Source organism: Protobothrops mucrosquamatus, unplaced genomic scaffold, assembly GCF_001527695.2.
Source record: "Protobothrops mucrosquamatus isolate PMUCROS unplaced genomic scaffold, P.Mucros_1.0 scaffold3309, whole genome shotgun sequence".
Classification (NCBI taxonomy): domain Eukaryota; kingdom Metazoa; phylum Chordata; class Lepidosauria; order Squamata; family Viperidae; genus Protobothrops; species Protobothrops mucrosquamatus.
The window spans coordinates 20,552-48,318 of record NW_015389299.1 but is presented as its reverse complement, the minus strand read 5'-3'; the positions used below and the strand labels follow the sequence as shown (position 1 = coordinate 48,318).

Sequence of the window (27,767 nt, the reverse complement as noted above, 5' to 3'; positions counted from 1 at the left end):
TGCACGCAACTTAAAGAAGTGAGTGCAGACTAGGTCTCTTATTTCTCCTCTGCCTTTGCTGCTTCTGTCTTCCGTCAGCATATCTCCAGCCAGTGGGGAGAATATCCCACCCATGGATGTTCACTACAAGAGAAATGAAGCAGGTTTGACTTTAATGGACTTTTCCAGATTGAGTTTTCATTCCCTCCTCCTACGCCCCCTGTGGGCATCTCACATGTGAAAATAAATTGAAACAAATGGGAAGATTCCAGGTAGAAAGAACTCCAGAGAGAGGTAGACAGAGAAGCTGCTACGATTGTGCAATTTACTAGTTCCTCTAGAGAGGGATAGCCAAAACTGACTAGTATCTGAGCAAGCATATGAAAATACCAGAAGCTGGGGAAGAAGTGGTTAAAACTGACCAGTATATGGAAACTGGTAACTGAACAACAAAAACATCACTTGCATTTTCTGGTTGCTGCAAAAATGGCAGTTATTGTTTTTGCCTATAGAAGTGCCTAAAGAACCACAGGGACACCATTCCAGAATACTGAAAATATGGAATTGTGCTAATCTATTCAATAACAACAACAACAACAACAACAACAACAACAACAACAACAACAACAACAACAATAATAATAATAATAATAATAATAATAATAATAATAATAATAATAATAATAATAATAGAGTTGGAAGGGACCTTGGAGGTCTTCTAGTCCAACCCCCTGCTCAGGCAGGAAACCCTATACCAGAGTTCCATGGAGAAAGGTTTTTCCACGGACTGGAGAGTGCATGGTTTTGTGTGCTGCCTGCATCCCACGGATGAGGCTTTGCTTGTTTGTGTGGACTGGTTGCTGGTATGCAGCGGCCCGGTACCGGTCCACGGACTGGGGGTTGGTGACCCCTGCGCTATACCATTTCAGACAAATGGTCATCCAGTCTCTTCTTAAAAACTTCCAGTGTTGGAGCATTCACAACTTCTGGAGGCAGGTCGTTCCACTGATTAATTGTTCTAACTATCAGAAAATTTCTCCTTAGTTCTAGGTTGCTTTTCTCTTTGATTAGTTTCCATCCATTGCTTCTTGTCCTACCTTCAGGTGCTTTGGAGAATAGGTTGACAGTGTCATTGATGCAATGAACATGAATGTGGGCAAACTCCAGAAGAAAGTGGAGGAGGGGGAGGGGGGCGATCTGCTATTGTCCTTGTGGTCATGATGTAGAGAATGAACAGCAACAAAAGAAACAAAGGGAGGAAGTGGGGGGAAGGCTGTGGCTGAGATTGGCTAGTGGCTAGAGGGGAGAATGTGTCTCACTCATAAAAGATGTCATTATCCCACTTCTGAGATAATGGATGACAAAATGCACTAGATTTTGTACACCTTGAAGATATGGTGTACCTTCACTATTGGTTTAAGAGGGGAAATAGTCCTCGTGTTCCAGGACATAATTATTATAAAGTTGTAATAATTCCAAAGGTGTGATATTCAGGAGCTGTGGGCAAGATGGAGATAATGTTGGACAACCAAGGGGGAAGTTTGGTGTTGTCAGGGAATGAAGATCCACAATAAAGTACAAGTCAGGGCAGGCCTTTGTAGGTGACCTAATATTTCTGAGTGTTGCAAACAGAAGTAACATCTGGGTTGGTTAGCAGCCTTTGGGGTATCTGTCTTCTTCCTTTCTGAGCGTGAATGTTTAACTACATGGTTTGGGCCTCAGTGTTGGAGATTTTGTTCTTACTGCTGCTATAAAGATATTTTATATTGTTTTAACATTACTTTGGCTATAATGTGGTTATTAGCTTGTAAATGATTCATAGGGAATGGCTTGTCCAAGGCTATGTACTCACAATGCTTTAAAAAAAGTCAATTGCCTTCAGCAAATATAATCTGGCAACTAGTTGCATTGGAATTTCAAGAGATGGAGAATAATTCTGTGTAATCCTGATTTTAGACTAGAAATCTTCTATTGTACCTTTATTTCTTATTCCTCTTTGAGGGCTTATCTTTCAGTAAGCTCACTTGTTGAGAGAAAGGCTGTTAAAAACAGTCACAAAGGAGTCGGCCAATTTCAGGACTAACATAAGAAAACCGAGTGTTTTAAATTTTAAACTGGGAATCTGGCTGTACTAATTTATAGAAGTGTGACATTCAAGCTTGATAGTGGAAGCATCAGGATCATCATTTTAATTAATGTGAGGGATAGGTAAGAAAATAGTTTAAGATAAGGGGAGGGGAAACATAGAGTCTGACAACCTTTTAATACTGAATGGTTATAATATGGATCATTGTACTTTATTGACTGGAAAAAGATTTTATTTTCTGGAATGTAGTTTAATGACATCCATGAATACTCTGTAGTATTGGGTTAAGGGCAGTGTCTTTGGCAGGAAAAAGGCAGTTAGATTGCTTTAGTAACTTTATTTTTTCACAGTATTGATTATTTTTATGCAGTGATTGGAGGGCGTTTTAAATCTGGAGTTGCACAATTGTTCCTTTGTGATTTGTGTATATTCCCCCTAAAACCTGGCCTTTTTGCATTTTGCTCTAGTTAGATGATGATAAAGATAGAGATGATAGAGATAGAGATAGATAAAAGACTCTAGGAAAAGAAATGCAAAGGCCAAATTCACCCACACACATATTTAACTCATATATATATATATATATATATATTCTTTTCATGGTTGCTGGGTAACTAACACCTTACATCTCAACATACTTTTAGCCTGTTCTTTTTGTTTTTAATTTCATGCACAGGCAACTGAAATTGAATCTAAAGCCAACCTACTATCAGAATAACAAGATCTCAAAAATCAAAATCATGCCAGAAGCTATAGAAGCAATTACTAGTTTAAGCACCTGAAAAGCAAGGAGATACTCCTTCAGGATGGAAAATGCAACTTGAAATTTGTATCCTTGACCCACATTTCCTCTACCCCAGAAGCTGAGGCTTAGATGGAGGTCATGGCATCAGTTTGTGCAACTGACCTGCAACTTAATTGTTGCCTTTCAGTATTGAAGCATCCTCAGGCTTCAGGCTGTGTGATATGAACATATATGAAGTAGGTAAATGATAAGAATAGCAAGTAAGAAATAACAAAATATAATAGAGAAAATCTCTTTAATCTTGGTTGATTTTCATCTTTTGCTTTGTCATATACTTGGGCTTTGCTGAATGCCCCCATCCTTTTGGGGGCAGGAGGGGCCACTCCTACCGTTCAGATTTGCTCATGGCAAGAAGCGTTTAATGTTCATCACAAAAATACAGTGGCTCCCCAGATGTTGCTGGACCCTCCCGTCATATCTGATCATTAACCATGCTAATTAGGAGGGGTATTAGTTGGAATCCAATAATACATGAAATGCCACAAACATTTAATCCCAATTTAGCTGGAAAAATTGTTTATAAAATCAGTCAATCAATCAACACTGTCCATATTATTTCTGCCTTGTTGTTAGGAGTCAACCGTTTCCTTTGTAATTCTATGCTGCTGCATGAAGTTTGGGATTCCCTATGTTCATTCTAAAGCAATCCATTTTTCTTGTATTTCTTACAGGAGTTTGAAGATAATGTGTTTGGTTACCTAAGCCAAAGCCAAAATGACACTGTCACTGTCCTGCATGTGTTTGCTATGCAAGAACACAATTATTTCTTTTTTTTTTAATTATTATTGTGGTTCTTTTGAGTCAGTGTTGACTTTTGGTGACTGTCTGGACAAGTCCCTGCAGTTTTTGAATGTGGTTTACCACTTTCCTCCTCCTTAGGACTGGGAAAGAGTGATTGGCTTCATGCCTAAGATGACACTAAAATTCACGGTTTCCCACTTTCTAGTCTGATGCCTTAATTACCACACCAAACACTCTCTAAGAACACAGGGCCATATTCTGTTGTATTTCAAATTGTTTTCACCATTTAAAGTAGAGAATGCTTTAAGATGCATACAAAATTGGCATGTGTCACTTAGCAGAGAGGTGATATTCTAGGAAGAGATGATTAGAACATAAAATATTGCTGAGCGTTTGTGTTTATTTACAGATATCCATGTTAAGAATATGCAGAGACTGACATAGCACTTTAATAAACAAGTCTGCTGCTCACAGATCAGTCAAATGCATTTATAAGGAATATGGTTGGGAAGAAGACCATAAGCTCAAAAGACCCCAGCTTTCAGTACATGGTTAGAAAAGAAGGGATTAAACCTCCTGTCTTAATCTTCTAGTCCAGATAAATATTTTCCCTCCTGCAGAGATTGGGAAGAATTCTCAGATTTAATAGAACTAATACTTAGTCTTTTAACTGAGCATTCTTCAGAGCAATAATTCTGATGGGAAATATAGTTCAGCAGCATCTAAAATCCTTAATTTTACATTCTTATTTTAATATTTGTAGAAACAGTGATGCTTCCTAGTGATACATGTCTCACAATTATTATGGCCTCAGGTCAAACTGCATGATTGTTGTTTTTTGTTCCCCCACCACACTACAACCCCTACACACATAACGAGCACCTCTAATTTACATAAATAAACTATAATAAGAGTAGTGAGAAAATGTATACATATCCTTGGTGTGTACAGATAAGTCCTGCTTATTTTCTTACACGTTGAAAGAATATCTTCGGGCTATTTAGCCAATAGGATGGATGGATGGATGGATGGATGGATAGATAGATAGATAGATAGATAGATAGATAGATAGATAGATAGATAGATAGATAGATAGATAGATAGATAGATAGATAGATAGATAGATAGATAGATAGACAGACAGACAGACAGACAGACAGACAGACAGACAGACAGACAGACAGACAGACAGACATTATTAATCCAACTCAACAGCATTTTTGGAAGAATGTTCTTATTACTAAAATATATCCTAAAGGTGCTTTTCAAAAGGCAATTGGAGTTCCTTCACCTGAATTATTGAGAATCTCCACAGACATTTAATAAAATATATTTTCAGGAAAGTTGGTCTTTTACAGCAAATAGAACAAGCTGTCCATATGAAAAACATTGAATTCTGAATGAACACCTGGGAATTCTGTTCTGTTTTGCATTCAATAGCTGCACATTTATTTTCCCTATGAAAGAAGCACCTTGCCTGGCCAAAGTGAGAGTGTGGGATGCCACAGAAAGGTTTGAGGAAGGACCAGAAATATTTCCAAGGCTGAACATAATGGACTTGGCAACCACTTTCAGTTTTTGGAGCTCTAATTTTGGAAAAAGAGGAGCTTTTCCTCAGTAAGGAAACTTAGTAGAACCCAGCCCTTTCTACAGTAGTATAATAGATGATGATGATGATAATAATGATGATGAATTGTTTTGACTTCTAACACTCTCCTCCTTGTTTGCTCTGCAGCTGCTGGTTATTTTGCAGTACAGAACAAGAAGGAAAGGTGTCAGCAGGCTGTCAATGATTTATAACAGTAACAATAATTAGCTGGGATTTGATACTCACCTGAATTTCTTCCCAAGATCCTTCTCTGCTTCCTTTTCTTCACTGGCCTTTGGGTTCCTCTTTATTCACCCTACTTCTGCTACCACACCTACTTCCTCACCTCTGTAGTTCTTTTCTCCTTTTTATCATCTTTTGTGACTGATTTTTTAAAATCATCTTTCATGGTTTCTTAGTTGGGTTCTTTCATCTTATTGTTCTAGTATGTCCAAGTAGAAAACTGAACATAAGATGTACTCATATTCATGGAGGCATGGGGAAAAAAGGTTGGAGTATCGTTTGGCTAAGAAGGCTTGTTATTAAGTCTTCAGGTTTAGGACTATCATAACCACAACCAGAATCATTTAATTAAGTATCGTTGCTGAAGGCAGGTTGTTACATGGGTTTCCTAATTACGGTGAATAGTTAAGAGTAACTGAACATGCTTCCTTTTGATTTGTACAAGGAACCTTCATTGGATCCTTAATAATGATTTTTAAAAACAACTTCAATAAGAGGTGATCTGGTCCTGATCCATTTGAGAAACTGAGATCAGAACGAGGAACTTAGAGAACTATATGCTTGGGAAACCATCTTCCCCAGCAAGAATGTCAGCAGTTTGGTGGTAAGGTTTTTGTAACCACTCCTTGTTTTTGATATTTCCTCTTGCCAGAGGTGCTAAATCATGGCCATTTTAGGAAAATGGCTCATAGGAAATGGCTCACCCACAGAAAATGCATTCAGTGTCCTTTCACATCCTTTGTTAATAGCAACTTTTGCCATGACCCATGGACAGATCTTTTGAAAAGCTTGTCAACTTCCCATTTCCCCTAGGGTGGCTTATGGGGGAGGCAGGCAAATGGCCTAAGCATCACGGTTTTATGAGATGCTAAGTAGGCTCTATTCTAGAAAGTGGCTTGACTAATTGGTTTTCAATCAGTGTGTAGGAAAGCACATCAAAAGGCCCCAATATTTACAGATTTGTTTTCAGGCGCTGCCATCTTGTGTTAAATTCAAGCAAAATTATTAGATCGGCACCGTGCATCGGTTATATTAAAAGTGAGCCTCTAGCAACGTAGAGGCAATGGTTTATTTTCCTATTTTTTATGATAACCAGGCACTTTGTACTTCTTTTGCCCTCTGCAGAGGGAGTTCTGTGAGACAGTTTAGAGCTGGCCAACTTCCTGCTTAGAGCGTGTTTGTACAGGGTGTTTGAAATCCAATGAACTGCAACTTGAAACTTTGAAGTCTTTCAATAAATTCCTTTTGCATGCAGTCATTTACAATTGCAAAGCAAAACTTCCTACAAAGAAAGCTGCAACCTCCTCTTGTGACATTTCTCTGTATTGGGTTTGCAAAAACAGGTCTTGTATAGAAAAGAGTAGAAAGATTTTATTTTTCTATTCTAAAAGCGATGTGTTATAAAACCTTTAACAGCAACCGCATACACATTCCATTAGAGTAGGAGCACTAAAGCCCACGTAAATTGTTGTAGAAAATGAAATTAGGTGCCGTACAGGTGACAAATTGAAAAGGTGCCGTACAGGTGGCAAATTCTTCCAGTTCAGTATAATTTACCATCTGTAGGGATGTGATGGATGTAGATCAGCGGGCTGGCTGGGGAATTCTGACAGTTCAAGATCACACATCTTAAAATTGCTGAGGCTGAAAAACACTGATATAGATTCACATCTCAGCTCCATTCTGCTGTCAATTTGCTTTGATTATGATAAAAGCCATCAGTGAGGAAGACTATTGTACTTTGGTTTTATTTTAGGTAATTTATTTCAGGCAATTTATTCAGGTCACACAAAATATGTCTATATAATTGTTCTAATTACAGTTTATAGGATTTATGTCATGAAATATTTCAGGAACCTGTGAAACATGTGCCATACCCTGTTTTTAAGTTGATCCCTGTGAAAATGGGAAGGAGGAGAAAAGAGAACTTGCCCCCCCTTTTACTGTTATTGCTAATTGTTTTCTCATTGCTTATCTACCCTGTTGCTTCCTGTTGTTAGCCATTCACATCTTCACCCAAGGATAGGGGTATGCCCAACTATTTGATCAACATTTTTATTTCTATTGGCCCTATTTTTAGTAATAGTTTGGCATTTGTTTACTAAAAGGGTGGTGGAGGAGAGCAATATTATTTTCTTTCCAACCTACATCAGTTCCCTTCAACTAGGTGACCTCTGTTTGTATTGAGCATCAACTTCCTTTACCTCTAGTCAAGAAGGCTTTGCCATCCAAAGCCATGAAATATGTACGCCCAGCACCTGTTTGAGGAAGGATTACTACATCGGTATTAGGGTGACTATTTCGCTCCATTATTTGAAGGACTCTCCAGTCCAAGTCTGTAGATAAAGAGAATTTTGCAGTTGCCCATTCAGTATTAGTTCTTATATAATAAACTGAGCAGAGAGATACGGTGCATTTGTATTTAGATTATCCTTATGATTTGTAAAAGCTTTCAGTATATAATATACCACGCTAAAATATAAATTGATATTTAGATAGGAGGTGTAAGAGATAAATGTTCATATGATCAGTTTTTATTAAATTTATAGAAGACCTAACTTCAAGTATATCTATTTACTCAGTCCATTTCTCTGAAATAGTAAACACCATAAACAATAGGAAATAAAACAACCTACTGTTGGAATAAGACACAGATCATGGGAAAACTATCTAAAGCTTGTTAACAAAATTGAGGGTGATTTAATTTCCTTCATACTTCTTGATAGACAAAACTCCACATTAAATTCTGGTTGACCACGGAAACCAGGCTTCTGAATCAAACTATCTCTGCTTTCTTTTTCAATTAAAGGTCCCTTTAATTCCTCTTGAATTAAAATTACCTTTGTAATAGTGCTGAATATCTGTAGCCCGGGTATAGGATGAAGGTGAAGGTTCGTTCTCCAAGCTTGTGATTGGTTTCTGAACATTTTGTTACCAGGCTAGGTTACATCTTCAGCGGAGTTAAAATTACCTTTCTGGATTAATACACTCCAGATGTGTTGGAATTATAACCACCTATTACAAATCCTGCGGCCCACAAGGGTGCAAATTTGGGGAAATCTGGACCTGAATCTATCTAGAAGGACCTTTAAAGACAGTGCATGAGGACACTACCAGTTTGCTTGTAACTGGTTGGTTTTTGAAGGATACAAAACAATACTTCTGGATAGCTTTGCTGCTAATTAGGTAATTCATATATGATAAGGTAGCATCAGCACCAGTGAGTTGTTACAGCGTAATATGCAAACCCTGGCAGGGATAGGATTTAAACCTGTGTTTTTCTGGTTCAGCATCTCAACATAAGTTCTCTTGGCTACTGATTTCATTGGTATGTTTTCTGACTTCTTAGATGGTTCAGTGTCTTGAATGAATTACAAATAAGTCTAGTGCAGCACACAAATAGGAGGAACTACAGAATTAATCCCATTAGACTTTTTTTTCTTTTAAAAATAGATGGAAAGTGTGTCGGTATGCACTTCTGGGATTCCATATCCATGTATAACTTTGTACTCTGTGTGCTTCTTCTTCCCCAGATTTCTCCAGGAGTGCAAGCTTGTCTGAAACAGAGCTGAAGGAAGCAAAAGCAAGGAGCCAAAGGATTGTTGCTCAGCTGACAAATCCACCAAGTTCCAATTCCAAAGGGGTCCTGTTGTTTCACAGACGTAAGCAGCGAGTGAATGCATTCACCTTAGGAGCCCCAAAGCCAACCAACCCAGATCGAGTAGCTGCGGAGAACAACCTCAAAGCTATCACTCACCCTTGCACTCTGAGCCATGGGGAGGAATCGCCTCTGAAGCAGACTCCGAAACAAAACCAGGAGCTGAACGCTTCAGTCTGCGTCAATAATTTTGGACGCTGGGGGCAAAAAGTCACCATGGAAAGATATGAGGAGGATTTGGGTGTGGAACATCCTCTAGATAACGCTCAGGGCCTTCTGTGGAATAAGGAAAAGAGTGAGACAATTCTTTATTCAACAAACCCAACATCCTCTACAGATATTCCAGAGGAAGAATTTCAGCAGATCCCTCTCAGTGTATACCTCAAAGAGAATACAGGGACAGCTTCAACCAATGGAATACATGAACCTCTCACTGAGTTTGGAAAAGTGCCTATGGTTGAGCAAGGATCAATTATGGGCAATATAGAAAACATCCCAGCTAAGACTGAGGATGAGGCTACCCCTAACATTGAGAAAAAAGATGCCATTCTTGAAAAAGAACTGTATCTTCTGCATATGGATGAGGAAAATAATATTCTCGATAAAGAACCATATCTACCCATAGGTAGTGAGAAAAACAACAACATCCCTGACAAAGATCTGTACGCAGCTGTTATTGACAGGGAGAATAATATTGTCCTCAACAAGACACCAAGTGAACCAATCATTGACAGAAAGGAAAATGGAGAGTTGCCCTGCATGGAACAGGATGAGTTGGTCACTGAAAATGAGAACATTTTTCCCACTGCTGACACTGAAAAAGCCACTGATGTATGTTCTAATGAAACCAGCACACAAAATCATAGGCAGTACTGTGAAGTGCGCCTGACTCTGTCTAAGCCACAACCAGTGAAGAACCGAACTGCAAGACCTTTTGGCACTCAGTCGCTAACTAAAATCCTCTCACCAGCAGAGAAGAGCCCAGAGGTGGAGATTCTTCCACCACCCACCTATGCAGAAACATTTTCCAGCCCTCCTCCGGTTACTAGGGTCAGGTCACCTCCTGCTTACTCAGCACTGTATCCTAGTCAAGAACAGAAAATCCTGGTTCCATCTGAAGCTAGGTCTAAAGACAGCAGCCCAGGACCTCAATTCAGAGAGAACAAAGCACCATCTCCAGATAAAACAGGCATTCTAGAGGAATCTGCAGCCCGCAGAACAGCTAAGAAGTCCATGTTCACCTTTGTTGAGAAGCCAAAAATGGGTCCTAATCCAGATCTTTTGAATTTAGTACAGACAGCAGACAATAGAAAGAAGCAGAAAGGACAAGGAGGAGCATTTCCTGAAGATGAATCATTTGCATTGGGTGCAGACGCCTCTAACTTTCTAACTGAAGGCAGATCATTAGATGTACCCACCCAGTCCCTTGGAGATCCTCCACCAGAATGGTCTTCATGTTTAAGATCACCAAAAATACAGCCTAAACCTAAAATAAGCTCTAACCAAAGCCTTTCAGAGGCGAAAGGAAAGGGGGCAGAACTGTTTGCCAAGAGGCAATCAAGAATGCAGAAGTACATCATTGAAGCCCCATCACATCCAGATATAGCAAGATCACCTTCACCTACTATGTCTCTTCCTCCATCCTGGAAGTATACTTCAGAAACTCATCTCTCCCCTATGGCATTCCAACCAGCACTCAGAAGTCCATCAAGATCTCCAAAACGTCCTCCTGCATCTTTCTACAACAGCAATTTGACAGAAAGTGAGCTCTCCAAAAAAGAGTTGGGGATCTCCAAGCAACAACCTTACCAACTTCACTCTTCCTTTTTCGTTCGTTCCCCAGTCAGAGAGCCCATGAGATCTGTAGTCCCTGAAGGGGGTTATGTGACACAGGCTTCTTCCTTTACTTCATCCTTGGTACCTTCTCCTCTGTTGAAACCACCTGCCCAGTCCAGCCCAAGCAGAACATTGCCTGCCCTCTTTGCTCCGTTACCTGGAAATGTGTTTCCATTACAGAAGATCAGAGCAAATGCTGAAACATCACCAGAAGGATCTTTCGATTACTCTTCTAAAATTTTGTCTCCAAGAGCTAAAGGAGTATTCCAAGCTCCAAGACCATCTTACTCCACCAAGAATGCAGGGATTGAGCCTCAGGTGTGGAAACCTTCTTTTTACTATAAATAATAGATTTTAAAGAGTGTGCAAGGGTTCAGGCAAAAGACCTACATCGTCATTAGCTTCTGATTGGTGGTGTACAAAGAAAGAACAAAAAGCAAAATGAAGACAGCTTAATGGGTTGTGAGTGCAAATACATCTTGCATAAAAGTGCCACCTCTCAAACCATAATAGGCTAAGTTACATTTTCCACTAACAAAACTGAGCAGGCTTTTTTTTTTTGAAAAACCAGTTTAGCCTAATGCCAGCGTATCTCGGCTAAGCCAGAACTTGTGCGATTGGATTTGTGCTATACAAGTTCCAAAGAGTGTTCAGCAGTGTGTGAATTTAGCCCACAAAAAAAAATGTAAAAATAGTCAAAGCATAGGTATTGAGTCCTAGAAGATTATTAGCTGAAGCTTGACTGAAGCAGAAGTGTTTTCTTTTTTCTCATGCCCAGAAACTCTATGAACATCCAATCTCTGGCTTCTTCTCTGCCTTACCTTCTTTTTTTTTTGGCTTCTTTGCTCTGAAAGGTGTTTCTTCTCTGTCTTCTCTGCATCCAGACCCTCCGATATGACATGCTCACCTTCTCTGTTCTTTGCTGATGCCAAAAGACAATTCTAGCTGATGCCTGTTCCTGTCTCTGCTATCATTGTGTTTCATTTATTTCTCCTCTCTAATTTTATTGTCTCTCTTAGATGGCAGGAAACTGAATACCTTTGGGTGAATACATGTATCATAAACGTAATTCAGAACACATACTTCATCCTAATTTCTTAGCATCCTAATATACATCTAATTTAATAACAACTTTTAATAGACAGAAGTGCTTGGTGGACTAAGCCAGCTTGCAAACTTCAAAAGTCACACACTGCCCTCCTCACATGCACCCCAAATCCTTTTTCCGCCATCAGAGAATAGCGGCAGATGTTCTGCAATTAGCTTACAATAAGTAATATTATGACAATTCTATCCTCCTTATACTGGGATTTAGGAGAACACAGAGATTGTTATCACTGACCCAAAGGGCCTCAAACCAGTTAAACCGCTGAGATACATGTAGCCAAGTACCATGATTTAGACTCTGGGAACTACAGTGAGGTTTCATAAATTGATTTTAAACATTTTATACTGGCAGAATCCACTTACAGTGCAATTATCTCACAGATGAACCTTTTTCAGCACCAGTGACTATTAACCGAAATCAGGGATGTGTAAAATATAGTCTCTGTGGTACAGTATTTCTTCTATACTGTCCCAATGCTACAGTATTTCTTGATAATGCTAAGGTCTTTTGGGGGGGAAGGGGTTTCAATGCTGACATGTTTTTCTGGTCATTAGGATTGGTTTTCCTTCCTGTTGTGGAGTGAAGGGAAAAAAGGAACATCATGCTGTTCCCTGAAAAAGATTGAAACAGAAGGCAAATAAAAAGATTTTCACATTTCCACACTTAATCTCTTATTTAACATCCATGTTAATCTTTTTTATGGATTTGAATTGAATATTGCATATTTGGGACTAAAAGTATCACTGAGATGATACATAGACCACAGAACAACGTGATCAAGTGAAGCCTCTGGTATTTAGAAGTAAGAGATCCCTTGTGTTAAGTAAGGAACTAATATTAATTCCAGCCACCATCACAGCCCTTCCTTCATTTTCCTCACAGTGGGAAATCTTCAGACCAGGTCTGTAGACCAGTGCAACAGGTCCAAAGGCAATACATGAGCTCCTGCAATCTTTTCGAAGTGGGGCAACTTTTCTTTAGGATATACAACTTCAAATTTCTATGCAGTTATATGGAGTGAGGCTTCGTTTATACATTTGTTTGCAATTAAAAAAGGTCATCTTTAAAGTAAGCTGACTGCAGACTGACCTTCAGGCTGACTCTACAGAACAGGTGGTGGGTTACCCTGCAGAGTGAGCTGTCTCTAAGCAAATCCAGCACTGAGAATTCATTTCTGCCATCGGCCTCCTCCCATGATTTATTAAGTTGCAAACTGCAAGGCTTAGACACAAAACACTCAGTAACACTAGCTGGTCTTACATTCCTATCCTGCGTTTTGGTCAGGAGCACAAAAGCAACATATGCTGTGTTCCTTCCTCCCTTTTTGCTCCATAACTTCAGTCCTGTGAGGTAGGTTGGAGTGAAGAAAGAAGACCTGCCCAAAATCACACTTTTGTGGCTGAAGGTAGACGAGAACCTGGTCCAAGACCTTAGCCCCACTGCCACACTGGCTCTCTTTCTTCTACAGAGGTTCCCAGTCTAGTTCATTCTCTGTCTCTGACTTTTCTTCTTTCCCGCTTTCTCCTGCTTGACAAATTCTAGCAGAAGCCTAATACAGGTAGTCCTCGACTTAGCACCATTCGTTTAGTGACTGTCTGAAGTTACAAGAGCACCGAAAAAGTGACTTATGGGAAGTTTTCTCACTTACAAACATTACGGCATCTCCAAGATCAAATGTGATCAAAATTCAGACGCTTGGTAACTGTCATGTATTTATGATGGTTGCAGTGTCCCGGGGTCAGGTGATCACCTTTCGTGAGCTTCTGACAGGTAAAGTCAATGGGGAAGCCAGATGCACTTAACAACTGCAATGATTCACTTAACAACAGCAACAAGAAAGGTTGTAAAACGGGGTAAAAGTCACTTAACGATTGTCTGGCTTAGCAATGGAAATTTGAGGCTCAGTTGTGGTTGTAAGCTGAGGACTGCCTGTAAAGCAAGCAAGATCAATGAAGGAAGGGTCTTATCAGATACAAAGCCTCTACTGGTTGGCAATACCAAATGTGAAACTAATATTATTGAGTGCATTTTCTGTTCTCTTCCATGCTATGTGTTCAGAGTTGGAATAGTTCCAAAGGTAGAAGGAGAATTACTGCGGAAAGGGCTGTGGAATAGCTAGGTGTTGCAGGACAATGGCTTCTTTCAGTTCTGATATATTATTTAAATAGCTATGCTGAGCCCTGGGGGGGGGTCTACAAGGGGGTGGGCAAAAGGAGGTTAAATAAGTCAAAATACAGCCATGACCATATGATTGCTGAGTTGAGGTGGTGCAGTGGTTAGAATGCAGTACTGCAGGCTACTTCTGCTGACTCCCAGCTGCCAGCAGTTTGGCAGTTCGAGTCTCACTGGCTCAAGGTTGACTCAGCCTTCCATCCTTCCGAGATCTGTAAAATGAGGACCCAGATTGTTGGGGGGCAATAAGCTGACTCTGTAAACCACTTAGAGAGGGCTGTAAAGCACTGTGAAGCGGTATATAAGTCTAAGTGCTATTGCTATTGCAGCCCTGGTCCTTTTTATGTGTATCACAATGTACACATAAAAAGGGTCGGGATGTGATTGTGTGGGTATGGCTGCTGTCTTGACCTTTTCAACCCTCTCCTGCAAAGATTCCCGACTGAATCCCATATACCTGCTGGCTAATCAAGGAGCAGCAAGAGGTTTTCTCCCTTTTCTTCATTAATCCAATAAAAACATCTGCCTTGGTAAAGCACTAATGCAGGGCAAGCTGATAGAGCCATCTATACATGAATAGCATTGATATACCATATATTAGAGAAATAGTATCAAAGGACTAAGAAAGCCTGAAACTTGGCAACTGCACTTTCTCTTCTTTAAATCTGAAAGTCAAAGAAGAGATGGGTCAAACAGATCCCAGGAGAATAGAACTTAGATGACTTGACATTTCTTTGATAGAAAGGAAAGGAAAGGGGAAAGGAAAAGAAAGGAAAGGAAAGGAAAGGAAAAAGAAAAGGAAGTTTTTCCACCACAGCTAAAGAAGATTTCAAAATGAGAGGGCATTAAACTTGTGGTATTCCCCACTTCACTGAAATTTAAAGAAGTTGGATGAAAGCTCTCTACCAAAAGAAAACAAACTTGGCAAAGTTCTAAAATGAACACTTTACCCAAGAAGTTTTTTTTTGTTTAATCTTCTTCATGACCTTATTGACTTAAGTAGTGGAACAAAGGTTGAATTGAGAAAAGTTATCTAGGGAATGTAGGACAGTTGCCTAGAATATGACTGAATACCAATTATGAATCCTCCCAAAATTTTGGACTGTCGTTCCCATCTTCCCCAGGCCATAAAGTCCAGTAGTTTTCCTCAAGCTTGTGCCTTACAGATTTTGGCCACAGTATCTAGGAATGTGGAAGGTACAGTTCAACCCATGAAGATAGGCCTAGAGCAATGTTTCCCAACCTCAGCAGCTTCAATAGGTATGGGATTTAATTTACAGAATTCCCCAGCTAGCCTACTTGCATTGCAAAGCTGCTGAAATTGTGAAACACAGGTCTAAGAGTAATGTTTGGGAAACTCAAGTGCTTTGGCTCACTTTGACAGTTTCGGTTTCAGTCTCAGCCCAGATGTATTGACAATTTCCCCAATTCCCAGCCAGCCTGGCCACTGTTGAAAATTATGTGGGTTGAAGTCCACATCTTGAGGGTGCCTAAGCTTAGGAAAGCCAGGTTCAATAACCCTACCAGTGCTGTTGCCTTCAAAAGAGGCAGCAAGGGAAGGAGGGAACCATGAAAGACTAAGGAGAGGGATGCAGCAGGGTAAATTGCTTACAATTAGGCAAGTCGTGGAAGAGAAAGTAGAGAGAGACAGATGCAGAGGAAGCCCATCCAGCTGAAGCATTCTTCAAGTGTTGGCTTTAGCAGGGGAGAAATGGGCACCAGTTATTCTTTGCTTCAGTCAGCAAAACATCTTCAAGGAAGAAAAGAGGGACAGATTTTGAATCAAGAGTCAGAGAAAGATGGAAGGGCAATTGAGGAGTTAGAGCATATATAAAATCACAGACTGGATGGAGAATGCAAATATTGCTGAACTACTATCAGCTCTCTCAGGTAAACCTCACAGGAAACACGAGTAGAAGAAATAAATCTACTTTGTTATAAGGCTGCATTAACAGAACCTTGCAAGTCTGAAGGTACAAACTTGCCGCCACCACTTTTAACTTCCTGAACAAAGAATGCAGGTCCTTCCTTCCTATGACCATTAATCCACTGGAGGTTTGGGCCTCTCCTGATTGTTTCCTAGACAGCTTCTCTTCCCCTAGTCCCCCAAGATCATCCAACATATTTCATTACACTTACTGGCTTCTGGGAGTTGCAGTTCAGCAAAACCCAAAGGGTCACAGAGTCTCAAATATCCTTTAACTGATATATTTTATAAGGCTACATTCATTAATATAAATGAACAAAGTGCAAGTTCTTGTGTATAGCCTTCAAGCATAATAAACAGGAAGGTTAAGGATAGTATTAAGTATAATTAAGGTTAAAGTCTGAGTATAGAAAGCTATTTTATGAAGAACTGTTATAGATCCACTCAAAGTGTACCCATTGTGTCAAATATCACATCATAGTTGTTCTTGGGTCTCAGGCACAGACACGGGTTTCTAATAGTCTACCTGTATAGTATCAAATTTGGTCAACATTTGGTTTTTTTCATTATAGAGTTCAAGGTATGCCTTAAAAACTGCACACAAAATATATATCACTAGTACTGCTGAGAACAACATGGATGTCTTCTTCAACTGGGAGCCCTCCACATGTGTTTTAAACTACAACTCCCATAGTCCTTAGATAGCATAGTTCACTGTGGTTTTAATTACTGTCAAAGGCATCCTGTAGAAAGATCTATTTTAATGGGGTGATATTACATGTTTAATCAATGCTTAGGAATTTCACTTAATACTGAACATTGAAAATACACAAAATATTTTGCTGAAAACTGACAGAGGCCTGTTTTCAGTGAGGCAGGTGCTTCCTATCTGGATGTTCCATTTAACAAAGGACTGAATTTCTTCTCCTCGCCTGAAACTTGCAACAGCAGTTGAGAGATAGGCAGAGAAGAGGCCTGCTTCCTAGATAATACGATGCTGGAAGCAAGGGAAACAGCATTCACCCCTAATGCTTATTTTCTGGTATACAGTAATTCAGGGGTGTGTTTGTGTGCATGTCTGTATGTGTGGGTGGGTGTACAAATAGTGAACTAAAGTTCAGTAATCCATGGCACAAAAGAATTAACAAGCCATTGATATCTCCATGTCAGCATTCCCACTAACAAGAAGCCATTTGAGAGCTATGAAGAGCAGGAGGGATGCTGCAAAATTTGGACAGCTGAATGAGAGAAGGAAGGAAGGAAGGAAGGAAGGAAGGAAGGAAGGAAGGAAGGAAGGAAGGAAGGAATTAATTTAATGCAAGAGATATTCATTCCCCAGGCAATCCAAATTGTTCACCTAGTCATACAAACTGAGAAACCTCAGTTCATCTGAAATAATTTCAACTTCAGGATTCCAATAAAAATACAGCTGGAGAAATTATTTTCAGACAAGTTGTATGTGAATGGTTACCTTTGTGCATTAATGTCTGCAGCAACATGCCTTCTGGCTCTTGGCTTAACATCTCTAACCGAATGATAACATGAAGCACTTCCATTAATGTTAACCTGGATGCAGCCAGTGGGGGTGAAAGAGTGATTAAAAAATGCAGCATTTCAAATGTAGATACTAAGACTTCTAGTCATTTTGTCAGAAATTGGGTTGCAACTACGCAGCAGTGGGATTTGTGTTGTGCTGTACTGCACATTTTTCTTCTTCTTTATGGTAGCTGCAGACCCCTGTGCTTGGATGCACCAATGGATCTCAATTACTGCTGTTTCTGGCAGCTTTCCATCCTTTCTCTAAAATACTGTTACGCTAAGCCCTCCCATTAATACATGCATTAAGGTCTTTATTATGAAGCTTATTTCAGCAATGAGATACACATTTGGGAGAAAGGCAGGAAATCAATGAAACATGTAAGTCAGGAAAACCATCAGGATGTATTCCTGTGTTGACGTGGGTTTTTTTTCTTATGTGTCCTAAAACGTGAGTTGAAAGGTACTGTAAAGGAAGGAAATAATACTAGAAAACCATAGCGTAGGAATGAGTGAAGCATGCTTTCCATGTCAGTTTTTGGGATTCCTTTCCCCTTTTACATTCTGCTATCCCTTAGCTTAGCACCTTGTTTTGTGGATAGAGGAATCTCACTTTTCTCAGGAATTTCAAGCAATGAATGGAACCTCCTGGATTTTTCTATTATTCTGTGTTTTGCAGAGGTTCTTCTGTTTCATTTCCTTGCTTCCATCTGCTCTCTATGTTCAATTTTTTGCACAGGCCCTCTTGTTTTCATAGCCATGTTACATGTAGCTATTTAGCGATTTAGCTTTGTTCTTGCAGAACGGAGTCAATTTGGTGTAGCACTTCAAGACACTGGACTAGACACTGGGGAATTGTGAGTTCTAGTTTTGGTTTAGGCACAATGCCAGCTGGGTGATCATGGGCTAGTCTTTCTCACTCAAAGGCAATAGCAAAGCTCTTCTGAAAAACATTGCCAAGAAAACTGTAGGGACTTGTCCAGGCAATGGCCAGCAGACAAGTCTGACTTAAAGGCAAAAAAATCCCAGAAAAACCCTGAAACTCGGATTGACAGGTTAAATTCCAAAAGTAGTTTTACTTTATGCCCTAAAGAACAACATCTGAGAGCACCAGTGATACTATAGGTATCTCCCTTACCTGCTGATTTTCTGCATTGTTATTTTTTATTTTTTAAAATAGTGGAGGGTCAACATGCTTCAATGCAGTTTGATCCCACACCTTCTTTATTTCTAAAGAGACTAAGGGTCTCACGAGCTGTCATAGAAAATAAAATTGTGATAATTTCAGCCCAGATCTGTCTTTGGAACTGTGCCCATTCATCCCGAGAAAAGAGCAAAAATGCATGGAGAAAAAGGGACCATCCTGCAGAAGAGATAGTACAGCTAGTGACAAGTGGATTGCTGATAAACCGAAACTTTTGAAATATATGTCCCCCAGGACAACCACATTGTGACTGGCAATGCCAACAGAGCAGCCCTTAGGAAATCTGCCTATAACATTTTTTCAACATCTCAGATGTTCCTACAAGCCCAACAACACCGGGGGACTCCTAGCTCCTTCAGTAAATGAACACTATCCCTGCCTTCTGTTAGTTCCCATATCAATAAATTGAGTGGCAATGGTTTTCTATTTAATTTTATGCAAGGAATCCCAGATTTGAATTCAGGATAGAGCTTTGCCTGTTCACCAAACACCTCTTACAAATTCTATCAGGAAACTGTACTTTTTAACTGGATAAGGGATCAGTTTGGAATGGAGATGAACTTTTTTGTGGCTTTGTGCTGGTGCCCATGGAAACTCTTAAAATCTTGTTCCAGTAGAGACATTGTTTCCCAGAGGGAAGGAGGGCAAGTGGCAGTTCTTGAGGAAGGGCTAAGGTGGTCTTTCTTGCAGAAAAATCTTGCCACAACGACTCCTATGTCCTATTGCTACCATTGTCCCTACCCATTAAGCTTTCTAAAGCTTCCATAAATCTTAATGGGGCTCTTTTTAGCTGGATTCCAGTGTAGAGGCTTTATTTCCCATGAGTTCCTCTGATCAAAGTTAAGAGATTTTCCTGCCTGCAGACCCTCTAGATGTGTGTGAAAGGTGTACAAATATAAGGGAGAAAGGACAAGTGAGAGGAAACGTGTAGAAAGAGAGGAGGGGCTCCTATGTTGAACATCATCCACTCTTGGACTGGCAGAAAACTAAATCAGCATGAAATTAGCTGTCCCCATTGCTGTGATCCCTATCCTGCATCCCCTCACTCCCCTCCAAAGCACTACCACCCGGAGTCACCTTATAGGGCAGATGGGGCAGGATAAAAATTTAATAACTAAAATAAAATACAAGTGGTCCTTGTTTAATGACCACTCACATTAAATCATGTCTGAACTTATGACAGCACTGAACAAGTGGCAGCTACTACCAGGTGTTGTACATAGGGCCTTTGCACAATCCTGCTGTCACAAAATCACTATTCACAACCTTCCCTGCCAGCTTCCCACAAGCAAAGTCAATGGGGAAGCCAGCAGGAAGTTGGAAGTCCTTCTCTCCATGTTGTCTTTTCAAATCTTTTCCAGTTGTACAATTCCCAGATAAAAAGCGCCCTTAGAGTGGTACCAGGATATTTTCATACTGAACTCATGGAGTAAGGGAACTATAAGGAGATCACCCAAAGTCATCTGAGGAGGAATGGATATAGCTAGAAAAGAAATGCAGGGAGCAAGCTGTTCTCTGAACCTTGATTCCTCTTACGGTGCCCAGCCAGACATTGCCTTCTGCAGGTAAGCACAATCTGAAGGGTCTAGAGGAACAGAATGCTAAAAATTATTCCTCTTCCTGTTGCAGGAAAGAAAAGCATCCCTGCCTGCCTCCCCGACATGGACCCCACAGCTGATAAGGCGACAGTCCAGCAGCATAGAGGGCTGGATGAGCCCAGCCCAAACTCCAGAATCTGAGGATGGACTTGTTGAAGTCTTTCGAGCAGCCCATGTTATGACTCCACCTCCTCCCATGTCTCCATCCTGGAGCGAAAGGTCTCTGTCCCCATTTCGACAGGAGATTGACCAAAAGTCCAGCCGACAGATGCAGGTGCTGTTGGCAAGAAATATCATAAATGCTGCCCGGAGAAAGAGCTCTTCTCCCAAACTCACTGGAGTAGAAAACTTCAGGCCCTTCACACCCCCTGTCACTTGCCCCAATGTGTCATCCACTGGTGGAAGTTCTATGAACAGGGGTAATCATTCTCCAAGCCCACTTCAATCACCTAAGCTGACAGGAATGGATGGCTACAGACGTGCCTCCCTCCCCGTCTCAGCTGCTCCACCCCAGGCTAGTGCATCATCAAACAACAGCCCCAGGTTTCTAGGCATCAAATCTCCAAGCCCACTACAGTCACCAAAAGCAGGGAGGATGAATGGAAACAAATGCTTCACACTGCCTGCTAGAACTGGAGCGTCCCAGTTCATTGTATCAACAAACCATAATGGCTCAAGTATAATGGGCACGCATTCTGAATCACACAAGAATCCAGGGCCACTTCAAAAACCCACATTCGTGGATAGCCACAAGGTCTTCACGTTGCCAGCAAACACCAGTGGGATATCATATACCAGCCCCAAAAACCGAGATGCTTGTTCTCCCACTTTCCAAAGCCCCCTGATGTCTCCCATGATGACAACATGTTCCCCGGTGAAGCGCTCCACTTCCATGTCCCCCACCAATTCAGAGGCATCCGTGGACTCTGATTGCTCTGGGGTCAAGTCACCTAGCATCCGCAGCTTCAATATTTGTCCACGAGGCTGGAATGGCAGTCTGAGGCTGAAACGGGGTAGCCTCCCATCGGAAGCATCCTGTACCTCTTAAACATGGGCCAAGAGATGTGAATCGGGGGAAAAAAAGTTGTGAAAACTGTTGCCACAAAATTTATGCAGGTCCACACATGCATAATCCTGCCAACCTAATTAAGTCTTAGGCGGAGGAAGTTCATCTGCAAAGATGCATAACACCTTCTCTCCAAGCTTGCCACTTCTTGGGGACTTTGAAGAAGAAAATAGGCCTATTTACGAGAAACATTTCTCACACAAAGAATAAGTGTGTTTCAGCTTCTATTCCTGCAGGACATCCATTTCCACAGGATCTTTGTTAGCTTCCTCCTCCCTCTCTCTTGGGGAACATGCTTGACTTTCCCAGATTTTGCTTTCCCTTTCTCAGTTGGACTGGAGACACAATGATTGCCTTGCTTGTGGGGAGATTAAGAAGCATCTGATTGCTTTCATTCCCTTTGAGAAATATCCCACCAAGGGACACAGAGCTCATGACAGAACTTGGTGTACTCTCAATGAGGGTTACAGTAGGAGAGAAAAACCAACCTTAAGTCCATATTTCACTTCCATGCAGCAACTGCCATTGTTTTAGCTCTACTTTGAGAGAGCTAATCATCAGTTGGCTTCCACTCCACCATCCTGAGGGAAGCAGAAGAAATCAACAAGTTATGTTTGATACTTCACCTGCATAGCATACTTTTCCTCCAAATACAAAGCTTGACTTTATATATTGTAAACCAAATGAAGTGAAAGAAGAATGTTTTTAAGGCCTTTTTGTTCTCTGGACTATTGGAGCTGAATCACAAGAGGATGAAAGACCGATTCAAGCTACAACACAAGTACTCATTACAAGATACCACATAGGAATATGAAATGTAGGCACTTCCGAGTTTTCTGGAAATGCCACCAAAGCCAGCCAGTCTGGGATTGTGACAGTAAGGATGCACATGGGTTTCCAGTTAACATGCAGCAATGGAGGCCTGTTCCCAGAATGTACCCAAATGACCTCAAAACTCTTGCCATGATTTCAGGGACTCAGTGCCCAGTGAACAATACTTCTGGTATTGCCAGTCACTAGGAGAGAGGTCTTCCAACCTCTTCCATTGCTTTGTAGTTTACCAGATATCTGGGAGGCAATGGTATCCAAGATGTCCCTCTGGGCAGGAGATTCACAACATTTTTTGGTTAGTAAGCCCAAAATAATGCCCCTTCTGCCAACCTTTCCTTCAGCACCTGGAGGAAGCCGCCTCCAGGTGCTTCTTGCATAAGGATTGGAAAACAGCGGATGGAGAAGAGAGCCCCACCTCTACAAGAGTAAGGAGCAATATACCAGCAAAGTTAGTTATATCCAAGAGTAGGGAAGCTCAACAGAGCTGTTCCCTAACACAGCCACCTATCAGAAACTTCATGGGACACTTGGATTTTCACCTGTATCTATCTCAGACCCTAGACATACAGGCCAGGGCACAAAGGCTGAAGTTGTATCCCTAACCAGGTGGGATAGATTTTCATTCAGAATAACATTCCACACTAGGAAAGGAAAAGTGAGGAGCCATTATCTAAAACATACAAAGGTACCAAGATATATAAGCCAGTCAAGTGGATGATTCTATATGGATCAACTAGCTCAGGCCCCTCTCCTTGCAATCTACCAAGAAGGTCTGCCTATCAGAGTAAATAGTAGACAAACCCAGTAGGCTAAATTCCCTTCCAAATTTCCTCTTTGCCTTATCCCCCACTACTGTGCCTCGTAGCAACATCTACAAGGCATAGTTCTGGTAATAGCACTTATCTATTTACACCCTCTGTATGACCCTAGGAAACTTCTGATCTACCTCTGCTGAGCAGCAAAGAAAAACACACCTCATATCATCATTGCCTTTATTGTTTGGCATCCAGAATGAAGGACTTCTTGAAGTGTAGGACATGCATATACATGCACATTTCTGTTTCAGAGTTACAATTGATCTCTATAACTGGCTTTCTTCATTACTTTAAGCCACAAAGCAGTGTCTTGTGGTTGTGTGATGTGCGAGCCCAGTTCAAGTGCACAATAATTTATTCTGTGCTGCGCCTTGCCATAATCCTGCAGAGTAAAAGCATCCATCCTTGTGTAGATGGAAGTAGCTGACTGGCGCAGGGTAACTGGGGAAATAGATCTCTTCCCATTGAGCAAAATAATTTGGACAAGCCAAGAGAAAAGGCAGAGAAGAGAATAATTCAGGTAGATTTTACCGCCTGATTGTCCCATGCTTATCCTGCCCTCTCCAGTCATAGGAGTTGGCCTGCAGTATTTGTGTCCATAGTCTCAGATGGAGTTAACTACAAGAATTCCAGGCGATGTGTTCTGGGGTCTGGGGTCCAGGCAATGTGAGTAAAGTGAGTTCTGTGTGCAAAAGGTTCCCCCTCCCCTCTCAGTTCTGGCCCTCTATGTCTTGCCCATTTTCTCTCTTTCTTCTCTGCTGGGTGATACGGTGTCATCTAGCTAATACATCAGCGGGCCTTGGCATGGATTAGATCGTATCAGGTGTTTCCCTGCTTGTCCTTGATTCAGCAGTTGCCCTCTATTTTTATCCTGTAACCTTTAAAGACGAGAACATTTATTTGGTATTAATTCAAACTGAGCCAGAAATGAATAATCGGGGCCACCCCCATCTTTGTTTTCTTCTGATCATACATAGCTTATGTAGGAGATCAGATGGAGGAGGCTCCAGGCTGTGGGTACCTTGGAAACATACCAGCATAAACTTAGCCAAGCTTACCAAATAGCCCTTATATTACATCTGCTTTAGCAGTATAACGTCTCCACAGAAACATTTTGACGTTTTCCTTTTAGGGATGAGGAGAAGTGGGACACTGGACCTAGCCATGCTATTGAAGTGTTCTGAAACTCAAGGCCCTCAGGTTTATATGATATACAGAGTAAAAGAAGCAGAAAAAAATGGGATTGCTATACCAGGCATTTTCAGAAATATAGAATATGAATATGTAAGAGAAGGAATTATCGATAGAGTAGAAATGCTTGGCTTACAGTAAATTCAGTCCTGGCATCTCCAGGTCAGGCTGTAAAAGAGACCAGACTGAAGTTCTAGAGGTTCTTCCCCAGCATATTGGCTTCTGACGTGTTGGACCTCAACTCTTTCAATTCCCAGCCACCTCATGTTAAAAGGGACACGGTTGAGGAAGGTTTTTGTAAATAATCACGGGCTTGGCCAGCCTGTGGTTCCTATGTGCACATATCAAGGGGACATTTTTGCATGGAAGACTTATATAAGTCATTCAGTCCTAGTGCCCTTACTCTTCTCAATCCATAGTAGAAGCAGCCAGCCAACTCACATCTAGACTTCTTCCTAACCATCTTTTAGATTACTGTCGGAAGATGCATTGGTCACAGAGCAAAATATAGGTTCTCCTGTTGCTGGAAAGACCCATTGTGCTGCTTAGTCAAGACCCTTGACTAAGTAGAGTGGAAGAATTCAAAGAAAGATGCAAAAACACCCAGCGCTACAAAATAGTCAGTGCTTGTTTCTTTTACTTTGCTGCTGCTGCACTTTCTCCTGAGAAATGGCAAGGGAGAGAGGAGAGAACCGCACACTGAACCCTGCCACCAGGACACTGCTGTGATGGTCGAGCCAAAGTGATCTATTTCATGCAGAAGGCAGGGAGCACGTGGAACATCAAGGTGTCATCCTCAGATAGCATTAGGAGATCAGCCAACATGTCCTTTAGAGAAACAGAAAGGGGGGGGGGGAGAGAAGATGACAAGAAAAAAGGCCAATGGCACCCTCTAGGGCTTTGTGGTGCCAATTGCAAGGTTTTGTCCTAAGAGCAAAAGGAAAATAAATCTGCCACTGAGAATGCAAAGCATAAAAGCAAAACAGTTGAGCTTTGTTTACATACCTCTTGTGGCAGAGAGAAGGCTCTATCTCAGTCATTTGGGAAGATCTTGGTTAGTAAGATGAAGGAAATGCTGCATGTCAAGTGTGAGAGTAAGAGTAAGACAAGGTGTTCAGAGGAGATATCGAGAACTTATAAAGGCAGTTTTTCTCCCTGACCTATGAAATCGCTGCTGCCGTGCAGAGCTTATGGAAGGAAAAAGCCAAGCTTGGTCCAGGAAAGGAAAATCATGAAACTAGCCTCAAGAATTCGATCTTCCTATTTTGTTCCAGGATTAAAGCCCCATTTTTCCTTAAGTGAGGGATTGGGGAAAAGGCAGCCATGAGGGTTCTAAATATTGACAGTGTGAAATTTTTCTCCGTGTCTTCAGATTCTGTGTGTAAATAGCAACTCAGACTTCTGCTCGATGAATCTGCAACAGAATGCACATCCATAATTACTTCTAACTTGTTAATGGATGCAGTTTGATAGTATATTATGATACCTTTACCCCTTTGGTTATTTTCTATTATGGGACCAGCTCATTTATCAGACACGCCTTATTTCACAGAAATATATCCCACATTACAAATATATCCCTACGTTACAAAGCAAGTTAAGGGCACATTGAGTATTTGTATGTTCTCTTCCCTGCTAACTTATAGTGCAATCCTATTTGCATATTATCTGAGAAGCCTCCCCCCCCCATATAGGTATATAAGATTCCATTCTGCAATATTCATCCACCATTGCCCTGTGACTAAAGGAAAGGCCATACCTACTTGCACCTACCTGAACTCAGTTTTTGCTGTTAGAAATTCCCTAGGGCAGGATTCACTGCTGTGTTTTCATGAACAAAATTGTTTCTTGATTTAGATCTGTCTATACAGCAAAGGTGCAAGTTTCAGTTCATGCCACAGTTCATTTCCGGGGTTATATTCCACAAAACAATGTACTAAAGGATGGAGGCATTTATATCCTTACGCTAACACGCTGATCTGCTACATTCCTCAGAATCACAGAAGAAATGAGCAGTTGGGAAAATGTAAGTTAACTAAGGCTGTAATTCTGTATAGGTAGTCCTCGGTTAGCAACTGTCTCGTTTAGCCACCGTTCGCAAGTATGACAGTGCTGAAAAAGTAACTTTATGATCAGTCCTTGCACTGATGACCTTTGCAGATCTGTAAAAGCAAAAGAAAGTGAAAGTAAGACTGTAAACCATAGTTGCAGTTCCACTTGCTGTCCACTTAGCCTAATGGCCAAGTTGCCAGTCCCAATTGTGGTATGTATATACTTGTATATACTTTGCTGGGAGTAAGACCCTTTGAAAACCAAAGGACTTAGTGCAGCGGTTCTCAACCTATGGGTCGCGACCCCATTTGGGGTCGATCGACCATTTCACGGGGGTCGCCAAGCAAGGCTGTCCGCCATTTTTTTTCCCTTTTCCAGCGGGTGCCTTACCTCCCTTGGGCTGAGCCAGCTGGTGGTCGGCCTGCTCCGTCTCTGCCGCTTGCCAGCTACGCCTTGGCCGGCGCAGGGGGCGGAACCACGCATGCGCGGCGCTCCCGGGCAGGGAAAGTCCTCGACTTACGACCGGTTGGGTAGTCCTCGACTTACAACCGGTTTAGTCCTCGACTTACGACCGGTTTAGTCCTCAACTTACAACCGGTTGGGGGTCGCGGCATTAAAAAGGTTGAGAACCACTGACTTAGTGCAAGGGGACAATGTGAAATTGTACTACAAATATTGACAATAATGCATGTAGGAGCCTTGAGGGCAATTTACATCTTTTTTTTTACTTGTGAGTCATCTTATTTCTGAATGTATCACTGAGAACATGTACGGCTTGCTGTATCCCTTCACCTGATACTGTTTGCGTCCTCACCATGCCATACAGCTATATAAAAGCTCCAAAATAAATCAGACATTAGCCCATATAGCCTGGTTATCAGTCATGCATTATTTTGGAATTCAACTCTTTGTTATGCTGAAATACACCCACCTTTGTTATGTCCAGTTGGGGTCTTTGTGGGTTTGCTCACATACTCATAGAAACCATGTAGGAAAGGTAAGAATGAAACTTTTTAAATGGCAGTCATTCAACTAAACATCTGGAAGCCAGGGATAGTAATAAGATAGTAATACATATATGGACTGCAAAAATCAGGATTAGTGCTGAATTAGAAGTTTCTACGTTGCTTTGCTGCCGTCTAGGCATCATCTGGGGATTTGCAGGTCAGACACTCAATCCTAAATAAGACAGCCAATCTGATGTAGTGGTAAGACACCAGGTTAGAAACTGAGAGATCAGGAGCTTGAGTCCTGCCTTAGGCACAGTTGGGTGACTAGTTACTGTCTCTCAGCCCTAGGAAGGAGGCAATGGCAAACCACTTCTGAAACAT

The 27,767-nt window shown here is 41.2% G+C and overlaps 1 protein-coding gene across 1 annotated transcript in view; it reads left to right on the top strand.

The window, feature by feature from the left end:
- SYNPO (synaptopodin) overlaps positions 1-21,529 on the top strand; it is a 61,810-nt gene extending 40,281 nt beyond the window's left edge. The window contains exons 3-4 of the mRNA XM_015826806.2: positions 8,976-11,254; positions 20,513-21,529. Coding sequence (XP_015682292.2) covers positions 8,976-11,254; positions 20,513-21,529 — 3,296 coding nt within the window. The remainder of the gene's footprint in view (positions 1-8,975; positions 11,255-20,512) is intronic.
- The last annotated feature ends 6,238 nt before the right edge of the window (positions 21,530-27,767 follow it).